The 12,016-nt window shown below is 40.5% G+C and overlaps 1 protein-coding gene across 1 annotated transcript in view; it reads left to right on the top strand.

The window, feature by feature from the left end:
* tgs1 (trimethylguanosine synthase 1) overlaps window positions 1-12,016 on the top strand; it is a gene marked incomplete in the record, with an annotated part of 304,266 nt that overhangs the window by 216,986 nt on the left and 75,264 nt on the right. Inside the window, 1 exon segment of the mRNA XM_037682064.1 lies at window positions 4,253-4,400. Within this exon segment, the coding sequence (XP_037537992.1) occupies window positions 4,253-4,400 (148 nt within the window).

The following is a 12,016-nucleotide window of genomic DNA, read 5'->3' as shown; positions in this document are numbered from 1 at the left end:
ATAGTCATTCAGACCAGTCACTGTAGAGCTTTTTGGGACTGGGATGATGGTGGCAGTCTTCAGGCAGGTGGGAGCTGTCTCCAGGGTAAGTGAGGTGTTAAAGATGTCTGCCAGCACCTCACAGAGCTGATCAGCACATTCCTTCAACACTTTTCCGGAGATGTTGTCTGGGCCAGTTGCCTTGTGCGGATTAATCCTCCTGAAGGTACTCCTTACTTCTGCTGAGGTCACGCTGAGATGCTCTTCATCCAGTGTATGTATATGTACATGTACATATGCAAGTGTTAATCATGAATGTAGTACTCTACCATCTTGTGCATGTGCATATGGTCTTTTTTCAAATTTGTGTATTCTGCTTCTTGTTTGATTTTTTCATATGTCTTTTTTCTGTATAATTAGAACTTGCTTCAAATTTCCCCCTGGGGATTAATAAATTATTTATTTATTTATCTAGATGGCTGACACAGAACGTTCAGTCTCTGAAATTAAATCGTCCGTGATGGATCAAAACATACGGCGAGACATCTGTGGGAATCAAAGATGTTTGACTAATTCATTTGTAATCTCATGCAAAATTGCTAGATTTTGAGTTGAGGATGACAGATACTACAACATAAAACTTGAGCTCAATATGTGACCCATCAATCAGATTTGTTCAAAATAAACTCTGCACATTTTCAGACTACTGTCTTTCTAAGCTACGTTTTGATACCTTTGTTAGCTTGATATCACAAGCAGAGAGATGGTTTGTTTTGTCTTGCTAATTTGGATGCCCCCATGAAAATCATTTTGAATCCTATTTTGAGTGTATTTTAATGAGGATTTCATAACTTCATTTCAAATAGGAACCCTCAAACCATATTTGGATGTTGGTCGTCATATTTTGAAAAATCCCATTATTGCAAATTTTTCTAAGCCTGGGTTGGGCCTGGGGTCTTTCTGTCTCTACTTTGCATGTTCTCCTTTTTTTTGTGTGGGTTTTCTCAGGATACTCCAGTTTCCTCCCAAAGTTCAAAAACATGCATGTTTAGGCTGCCTTCAGACCCAGGCCTCCCTTGAGATCTGATTGGATTTGCCTATTTAAATGGCAATCTGGCAATATGTGGCCATGTGTTCAACATAATGGTACTTTTTCTAGTTATCAAAGTGTAAACAACAGTGTACCACCCACCCACCCTCTTCACAATCTACATAAGTAATGCAGGTCAGATCATTCCTGATGCATCCTTACATTTCTATGCTGACGAGACAGTCGTTTATTGTCTAGCTAACAGTTGCTAAGGTTTTCCAGCTTTTGCAATCTACTTTTGACATCATCCAGTCAGTTCTATTTCGTATAGGCTTCACCCTTTAAGGCTTCTTGCTAGTGGGTTTATCCCTAAGGCGCTCAGCGCTGCTCTGAAAACTTTAGTCCATGCCCACCTGCTGTGTGGGCCTCACCCCCAGTCCGTATAAATTACGGTGAGATCGGGAATCGACTCCCATTTGTTCCTATTCACAGCAGCAGGACTGTTATCTCAGCCTTTTTCCTCACCAGAGGCCTTTTCCGGTGCGCTCCTGTGCATGGAGCACACAATTACGCAGCGCGTAATTACGCACACAGAAGGTTGAGTGATGAAATTTATTTTTTTTGTGCAAGCAGGTGCTTCATGTTGTGTCTGAATGGACCCAGTGAGGCATAGACTACATCCTGCTTCGCCTTTAACCCAGTAGCGAGAAGTCTTAAAGGGCAAAGCCTATACGAAATAGAACGTTGGTTACGTACTGTAACCCCAGATTCTATGAGTATAGGCGTAGCCCTTTAAGCGCTTGGCCTCACTGGTTCCTAAATGGCTGAAGAAAAAGCTATTTGGGAGCCAATTCCCAGTCTCACCATAATTTATACGGACCGGGGTGAGGCCCACACAGCAGGTGGGCGTGGACTAAAGTTTTCAGAGCAGCGCTGAGCACCTTAGGGATAAACCTACTAGCGAGAAGCCTTAAAGGGCTACGCCTATACTCATAGAATCTGGGTTACAGTATGTAACCAACGATTTGTTCAGTCTCAAACTGGTGCTAAACGCTGACAAAACCAAAGGGGTGTTGTTTTCAAACAGGAAGTCGGTCCCAGCAGTCCTTCCTTAAATTTTACTTTCGAATGGTGTTCCTATTGAGTTTGTCGAGTCTTACAAATGCCGTACTTGGGTATTTTGGTTGATTCGCATCTCTCCTTTAAGTCCCATGTTGAAAACTTGGTACAAAAATTGAAAGTTAAACTTGGTTTCTTTTTCAGAAATAGGTCCTGTCTAACTCTGAAATTCCTTGTAACTGCAACTTTTCTTCCCTCCATTGAATATGGTGACAGTATTTATATGAATGTTCCTACAGGCCCCTTGCAGATGTTGGACGTTGTCTATCATTGCACGCTAAGATTCATAATTGGCTGTAACTACCGTACCCATCACTGCACCCTGTATTCACTGCTTAACTGGTCATCATTAACTTCATGCAGACTCTCTCACTGCTGGTACAGTTTCATCTTTAAATCACTTTTTGGTCTGTTGCCTTCATACATCTCCTCCTACAGGTCATTGCATGAGTGCAGCTACAGCGTGCACTCTCAGGACATTATTACATGCAGTGTTCCCTCAGTGCTGACTGAACTAGGCAAATCGGCCTTCTCCTACTCCGCTTCTGTGTCCTGGAATACCTTGCAAAAAGACCTGAATCTCTCGACCTTGACCTCTCTGAGTGACTTCAAACAGCTGCTAAGTTCATGCAAAAACCAACATAGACATGTTCCTGTTTTTAGTATTTTATATTTTCTTTAATTCAATTCAATTCAGTTTATTTATATAGCGCCAAATCACAACAAAGTGGTCTCAGGGCACTTTACAGGAACATTCACATACTGTACATAAAAGCCAATTAGTAAAGTTCTCTATCTAAGGAATCCAGCAGACAAGTTGAATCTTGGCTTCATTGCAGTCTCACATCCTGAGCAAGCACAGTGGCAACAGTGGAAAGGAAAAACTGCCTTTTAAAAGAAAGAAACTTCCAGCAGAACCAGGCTCAGGACAAGCAGCCATCTGATTTGACCGGCTGGTTGAGAGGACAGGAAGGAGAGACAAACGAACACAGAGACACAACAGACCCTTTAATTTAATAAAAAATAAGAATGTAATGTAACTGTTTTGGTTTAGTTCTTTTAATATAATTTTCTTAAATATATTTTTCAATTTATATGTCTTCTTTTATGATTGCCTAATGTTGTTTTTGTTGTCTTCTGTTGTCATCATTCTTTGTTAAAAACAGGTCTTTTTTGTAAACGAGTCCTCGAGGCTCAATGAGACTAACCTGTATAAATAAAGGTTGAATGAAAAATAAAGGTTAAATAAAAAAATTGAAGTTTTTTAGGGTTGTCGCTCAGATTTGTTAACTGTTTACTTCATAAGTCCACCAAAATGTAATATATCATTTGGTTACTGTTATTCATTCAACCTTTATTTATACAGGTTAGTCCCATTGAGCCTCAGGGACTCAATTTACAAGAGAGACCTGTTATGTCCTGGTATGTAACACCCTTAAAGAATGAACATTCTTCTTGTCTTTGTTTTAAGCTTGGTTTGGTTTTTTTCCACCATACAAGCCTTCAGTGGAAACTACATCCTTCTGACTCGATGAATCCCTTTTATCAAACAAGCTGAACGTTCTTCCTCCTTAAGCACTCGTGCGGCATTATTAATTTTAACTGGTTGACTTTTTGATAGGGCAGCACGTTGGCGCAACTGGTAGAGCTGCTGCCTCTCGAACAGGTCCCTAGTTCAAACCCCAGTCCAGGGGCCTTCTGGGTGGAGTTTGCATGTTCTCTCCGTGCATGCGTGGGTTTTCTCCGGGTACTCCGGTTTCCTCCCACAGACCAAAAACATGCATGTTAGGCTGATTGGTAACTCTAAATTGTCCCTAGGTGTGAGTGAGAGAGTGAATGGTTGTTTGTCTCGTTTGTCTCTATGTGGCCCTGTGATGGACTTGCGACCCGTCCAGGGTGTACCCCGCCCCTCGCACAGTGATTGCTGGACATGGGTACCAGCGACCCCCGTGACCCAAAATGGAATAAACGGGTAAAGATAATGGATGGATGGATGGACTTTTTGATATTGTGCCCATTTTCACAATATCAAAAATTATTTCAAACTAGCCAAACACTATCAATTGTAATGTGTGTATTTATTTATTTATTTTGTTTGTTTTTTTGTCTGTTTAATTTTCTCAGATTTGCCACTGTCATCAGCTTTAAAGGCTCTAAAAGTCCAAAGTATCAGAAGAAGTGGTGTACCAACAAGGTAGTCAGTAACAAACACAAGAGGTTTTCAGAGGATGGAGAAGACGTACTGCCACAGACCAGCGCCTCTCTTTTCAAGGTACCCCTTTAAATTTTGTGTAAGTTTATACTACAGCCCGACCAATATGGATATTTTGGCTATTGCTGATACTGATATTGGGAGGGGTTGACGACTGCTGATGACTGATATAATGGCTGAAATGTTTTAGCTTTGTCCATCCCCAAGAATCTTGAGTAAACAGCAGTTGCAGCACAAGCCCCACTCCACTTAGCGGAGCTTTTAGCAACCGTGAAGCTAAGCTAATCAGAGCCATGCTTTAATTGTGTGAATGCCTATAAAGACATTCACACCATTGTTTTCCAGATAGTGGCTTTAACGATTCCGAACGTTTTTTGGAAGCTATCTACTCCCACAGGTTTAGTGTAACAGTTCATATATCAAAACGTTCAGCCATTTCAAGACAATATGGCTATGACTTTGATTATAGATGCAACTTTAGCTTTTGGAGATATTTAGCCTTTTCTGCCATTTTGGCTCTCATTGAAAATGAATGGAGCTCTCTATAAACAGACCAAGAGCGCCATCAGGCAGTTTTCAAAATACCCTACGCAATAACCTTAGTTTGTCGTAGAAGCATGACACTTGGTAGACTTGTCCAATCCCCCAAAATGGAGCATGCTGAAGGGGCGGGGCCAGACCTGAAAGTTTGACCTCTCGCCATGAAAAATGAAACGCTAATAGCTCATAAACGAAAACTGTCTGAAACATCAAACCTTCCGTGATTGATCCACATCAGGTCCCCTGCAAGACTGAATGGTCAAATCATGACATCACTTAAGCCACACCCCCTGACAACAGGAAGTGTAAAGTTTTACATTTAACATCCCAAGCTGACCCATGTGATCTGATCAGCATGACAGTGTGTCCAGTGCCCGAAGACATGTTGATGTAACTTGCTTTCCAACACTGACAGTTTTGGGTGAAGCATGTGGGCGGCGTGGCGAAGTAAAACGTTACGCCGTCGCAATATGTTTGGCTCTATATTCCACAGATTTGAGCCGAGGTGCACCAAAATCAGTATGATCGATCATTATCCACTCCTTGAACAGGAATCCATGACAAGTGGCCAATAGCCTCCACAGCGCCCCCTAGCGCCACCTGGCAATTTTCAAAATACCCTACATTAACCTTACTTTATTGTAGATAATCGAAATTTGGTACACTTCCCCAATTCCACAAGATGCACAGAAAACACTCTGGCACCAACGTTGTACAATAAACAGGAAGGCGGATATTTTGGAATCCTGACCCAATTTTCACACCTATTTGGTGGTTTATAGCTTGCACATTTTTTGCTCAATCCTTTTCAAACTTGGTTATTTTGGTCAAGAGGCATGGGGGACGAAAAGTTATCTAAACGGTGCGTTTCTGAGCATGCTGAAGGGGCGGGGCCAGACCTCAAAGTTTGACATCTCGCCATGAAAAACGAAACGCTAATAGCTCATACACTAAAACTGTCTGAGACATGAAACCTTAAATGATTGATCCACTCCCTGTCCCCTGCAAGACTGAATGTCAAATCATGACTTCACTTAAGCCGCACCCACTAAGAACAGGAAATTTAAAGTTTTACATTGAACGGTTCCTATTTGATCCCTGTGTTCTAATCAACATGATAGTGTGTCCAGTGACCAAAGACATGTTGGTGTAACTTGCTTTCTAACACTGACAATTTTTGGTATAGGATTTTGGCATCGCAGCGTGGCAAAGTAAGACGTAACGCTTTCGCCATACGTTTGGCTCTAAATTCCACAGATTTGAGCCGAGGTGCACCAAAATCAGTATGATCGATCATTATCCACTCCTTGAACAGGAATCCATGCTGTGGCCAATAGCCTCCAAAGTGCCCCCTAGAATATTTTAAAACTTCAGTCCCTAGCCATTTTTTGACAGATAATTCTGAAACTCTTTGTACATTTGTATCTTCTCAGGACCTATGTAAAAGTCTCTTTAAGCCCTGGTTCAAAACCAATAAGAAGTCAGCCATTTTGGGTCAAAGGGTCCTTTTTGGGCGTTTTTCAATTTTCAATTTTAATACCAAAGAGACCATCTTATCACAAGCAGAACTGGTTTGTTCCACTTTGGAGTAAGCTGTTGGGGGAAGAATCAGTTTTGTTGTGTGTTTCCTTGACTGATGAAGCCTTCCTAACGGAAGGCGAAACGTTTCAGCACAAAAAAAAAAAAAAACTGTCCAGATGACCTGACTAAAAAATGTTGGATTGTATACTTGTATTATTGAGTGTAGTAGATGTGGGGTACAGCTCAACTGTGTACACACGGGCCACTGAATGTAGTAGTATGTCAACGGACAGCTTTCCTGTACCTTCACTACTAATTAATTATTTACAACGGGTTCTTTCTTTTTCGAGTTAAATTAATGCCATGTGACCGAGATAACTGTGAGTATTGTTTAATCAGTGACAGGAGACATTATTTTCCTTTGACCCATCAGAATAAATGCGGTCATTTATTTAACAGAATCAAAATTTAACATCAAAACATTGTACACTTGATTCGCTGATCTGGTTCGGATTAATAAAAACTTGGCACTCTTTACTAACAAGACAAAAGAACATTTCTGAAGGCATCTAGATTACTGGCAAAATAGAAGAGTTTAAAGGAAGGAATTAAGGAAAGATGTAGGTTTTTGTTGACCAGAATTAGCACGCTTCTTTTAACACCAGCTCAAACCTCCGGTACACTTAGCGTGCGACGACTCGTTACCTTCGCAGAAGATGAATCAGCTCCGGTACCGGGTCCATTTCAACGCTACCTTTCCAGCGTCTCCGGTTAAAGCGGCTGGTCATTGTCAGAAGTCGTGTCAATTTACTCCGTTCAACAAACAGGCTTCCTTCGAAGTTGTAGGCCGTTACGCCCGGGTGAGTTCACAGCAAGGATCTGTGACTCCGTCAGAGATCCCACTCAGAAGTGGAAGACTCCAGAAGGCTTGAGAAGACTCCATCAAAGACCGAGTTTGACTCAGATCAAAGCCTGAAGAGTCGAGAAGACTGAGTCCGACTTCTTCCAAGACTGGTCCAAGCCTGGTCCAAGACTCGAGAAGACTACAAGACTGAAAAGTTCCAGGAAGTGTCGACTTTTAAAAGAGTCCTCACTTCCAGTCACTTAATACTTCCTGATTGGTTGAAACAATCAACAGGGGGTGGTTCTAGTGATGTCAGAGGGTTATTAAAAGTCAAGAGAGGGTTCAGGAATGTTTAGGAACGTTTAGTACAGACAGATAAATGTTATGAAGAAGTGAGAGGAGGCAGGTGTCAGTGGCAGTTACTTACCGTCTGCTAGGTTTAAAAAAATACAGTTTGTTCTAATAACTTCTTTTCTGACTGTCTCTGACTTTTGACCGACATCACTGACTTCTCATTTAGACAGAAGATCAAAATGCATAATTACTTTGTAAATAGACATTTAACTTGATTTCTAATTTAAATGAGGTTTAAAAAAATCATTAATACTGTTTCCCAGTTGATTTAAAATGAGTGGTTCACTTCAACTAGTCCTCCGACCACAACCTGTCTCTGAAGACCTTCATGGGACAGGAACTGTTGTTTCATTGATTTGAATCCAGAAATACAAATTAGCTCATCAAGAGACTGTTTAATTGTATCCTGAATTAATTAATTAAAAGAACACTCTTCTTTTTGATAAAGTGTGTTTAGTTCATACCATTTCTAAATGTTGAAGTGAACCACTCTTTTAAATCAACTGTGAAACAGTATTAATGGTTTTTAAACCTCATTTAAATTAGAAATCAAGTTAAATGTCTATTTACAAAGTAATTATGCATTTTGATCTTCTGTCTGAATGAGAAGTAGTGATGTCGGTCGAAAGTCAGAGACAGACAGAGACAAGTTATTAGAACGAAGTGTCTTGTTTTTAAACCTAGCAGACGGTAAAAAGGAAGCAACTGGCACCTGCTTCCTCTCACTTCTTCAAAACATTTCTCTGTCTGTACTAAACGTTCCTAAACATTCCTGCATCCTCTCTTGACTTTTAATAACCCTCTGACATCACTGAAACACGCCCCTGTTGGTTGTTTCAACCAATCAGGAAGTACTAAGTGACTGGAAGTGAGTACTCTTGTAAAATATCCTGATGCATGCTCAATAATCCAGGTAGAAAAATTTAAAAAAAAGTTCAATCTGGTCCTCTGGACATTCAAAATGAATGTCCAGAGGACCAGATTGAACTTTTTTGGATACTCTTGTAAAAGTCAACACTTCCTGGAACTAGTCAGTCTTCCTGGAGTCTTCTTCAGTCTTCGGAGTCTTCTCGAGTCTTCTCGAGTCTTCTCGAGTCTTCTCGAGGCTCAGTCTTTGACCGGCGTTTTCCTGAGTCTTTCTTGGGACTATGGAGTCTTCCTGAGAGTTCCTAAGGAACTTTCAGATTTAATCAATAGCTGATGGATTTGACCGTGAGACGAGGGTCCGTCCACCCCAGCGGAGTCACAGCGCCTCGCTGTGAACTCACCCGGGCTTAACGCCCTACAACTTCGAAGGAAGCTTGTCTGTTGGACGGAGTAAATCGTCACGACTTCTGACGATGCCCAGCCACCCTGACTGGAGACGCTGGAAAGGTAGTATTGAAATGGACCTCTGTACCGGAGTTGATTTATCTTCTGCAAAGGTAACGAGTCATCACGCACCGAGTGTACCGGTGGTTTGAGCTGGTGTTGAAAGAAGCATGCTAATTCTGGTCAACAAACATACATCTTTCCTTCATCCATCTTCCTTTAAACTTATCCATTCCTTCCTTTAAACTTTTCTATTTTGCCAGTAAATCAATCTAGATGCCTTCAGAAATGTTCTGTTGTCTTGTTAGTAAAGCGTGCCAAGTTTTTATTAATCAGAACCAGATCAGCAAATCAATGTGTACATGTTTTGATGTTAAATTTTAATTCTGTTAAATAAATGACCGCATTTATTCTGATGGGTCAAAGAAAAATGGCATCTCATGTCACTGATTAAACAATCCTCACAGTTATCTTGGTCACATTGCATTAATTTAACTCGAAAAAGAAAGAATCCGTTGTATTTAAATAATTAATATTCTTTGTGCTTGAACTAGCTTTAAGAATAATTAATTAGTAGTGAAGCAACAGCAAAGCTGACCCCCACATTCACTACAAGCAGAAGATGGATGAGGCAGAAGACCATGGAGAATATTGTTTTTCATACAAGGCAGCTGTCAGCTCCATATAAGGTAAGAGAAATGCATGTTTGTTTGCCCTGCGCTGTACTCCACTTCTTGCTTGTGGAGCAGGGCCCGGTCTGATTACATTCACACCGTACTCGAACCGCGCTGGAGTTTTCTTCTACCGGACCGAGACCTAGGTTTTAGCCCGGGCCAGAGTTTGCCTTTTTGTTCCATGACAGAGTTCGCTGGCGCGTTCATACCTCCCCAAACGAACTGGACTTTCTAGGAAAACGAGCTAGAGTTCGATTAAAGCAGACTAAACAGGGGTGGTGTGAATGCACCCTATAATAGAAAAACTGTCACTGTGTTAACCTCTGCCAATATGAACGCATTTCCCGTGAAACGGACAGATCGTTTTAATGAGAGTTTTGGTTCAACTTACCTCGAAGCTTAGGAACATCCGAACTTGCTACTTTGATATCTTCCTTTTTCGAAAAGGAACATTACTCCCAGGACTCGTTCCCATGAAGATAACACATTTTAAAGAACGCTTTGTTAATGACATTTTCTTTTCAGGAGATGAACAACACCTTTTGATGAACATTGCATGTTAGTGATTCTGTTTTATTTCATACCTGAATGTTTATTCATGGAAATGTGTGTTTTAAGTAATCTCTCTTTAAGAATCATTTGTCTTATTTTTTTTCTTTTAAATGTAACTGTTAATGCAGAGAGAAAAGGACTATATTTATTTAATAGGCCTTTATAAAACATGACAAAGAGTTAGGACCGCCCCCTCCTGAGGTGGACCAAAGTCAATCTGTAACACACGGACAGTTAAGTTAAGTTTCACTTCTGGCATTACTTCTTCACTACTTCTTCACAAGCAGTTCTACTTCTACATCGATTTCTTTCACCACACACTTCACTGGATTTCGAGCAAATTCCAGAGAGAAACATGCTTCTGCATAAGAGAAGTGGAGAGAAGAAACCCAGTTTCTGCACTGAATTCAGAGAGGAGAGAAGCATCCTTTCTGCAGACATCCCAGGACGAGAGAAAGACAGAACCTGACCGAACCAGAACCATCACACCGCAGAGTGGTAAATCCCAGCTGACTCCCATATGGACCCTTGTCCCTCTAAGATGACAGGTGAACTTTGAGGAAAAATCAACCTCTCAGTCACAAGAACATCTGGGCTGGTACCATTTTTAAGCAGCTGTCGGACCATTCTGGCATCTTATTCTGGTAGGACAAAGACTCTTCAAATGCCTTTCTGGTGAACCTACATCACAATATTCTTAGACAAACTACTGCAAACTTTAGACACAATTTTAAATACTTCACAAACAGAACCAGTCCAAAATCTGCCTTTTTAAGTTTCACTTATTTGAATAATCAATTAGACCTTTTATGCAAAGCTATTTTTTTATTCAGTAACTTGCTATGCAAATTTTTCTTCACATATATCACATATTATTATTTTTATAATAAAATACATAAAATCAACTGAATTTGTGATTATGTTGGCATATCTGTGTGTATTAACTGATTTGATGCCCTTTAAACATGAGAAAGAACTCACGTTTCAGTTTACATTAATTTGGGGTTAAATAGAGACTGATTTTTTTCTCTAAAAGAGAGGTGGTGCCCACACAACGAGGTTATTTGCCCAATAAATGCATATCTTATGAGCTTTACTCATAACTGATAATTTACAATATATATCCAGCCCCATATCCCTCTACACTTGAAATTTTTTAATTTGCGAGTCCTGAATCTATCATCTATTACTGTTTAACTTTTTGAATGGAACTATAGAAGTTAAACTACTTTTCCATGATATTCTAATTTTTTGGAAAGAGTCTGTATATATACTATATATATAGGGCGGCTGTGGCTGAGTGGTTAAAGCTGTCGTCCTCCAATGCAAGAGTTGGGGGTTCAAATCCACCAGCAGTCACAGGTCGAAGTGTCTCTGGGCAAGACACTGAACCCCTCACTGCCTCCGATGTGTGTTCCATCGGTCTATGAATGTAATAAAGCTCTGATTAGTCTCTTTCAATTCGCAATTCTAGAATTGCGCCGCTCAAGGTGGCTGCATGTTGGAGCAGCTCTGTTACTTTCATTCTGAGATTTTGATTTTGGAAACTTTAATTCCTCTTTTTCTGGATGTAAATCACATTTTTTGGATGATTGTTTCCTCTGGTATCGAATGCTGTGCAGCTGGAAGGATTTTTACTGAAACTTTTTTTAGTTTTGGACATTTGTTATGATGCGTAACCATAGCAACAAGGCAGTTTTCTACAACAACAGCAGCTGAATAACATCTCAAAAGCTGAAATAATATCTCAACTATGGCCCCAACTCTCAAATGAGTTGAAAAGGATGTTCTATGGACGCATTCTCATCTACCTGCCAGCTGTGCTCGAGTGCCTGACCACTGAGATCCTGGAACTAGCAGGAAACATGGCTCACGACAGC

The sequence above is a fragment of the Nematolebias whitei genome, chromosome 9 (genome assembly GCF_014905685.2).
Source record: "Nematolebias whitei isolate Nwh7 chromosome 9, NemWhi1, whole genome shotgun sequence".
Lineage (NCBI taxonomy): Eukaryota > Metazoa > Chordata > Actinopteri > Cyprinodontiformes > Rivulidae > Nematolebias > Nematolebias whitei.
The sequence above is the reverse complement of the archived record's forward strand: the minus strand, read 5'-3'. Positions and strand labels throughout refer to the sequence as shown.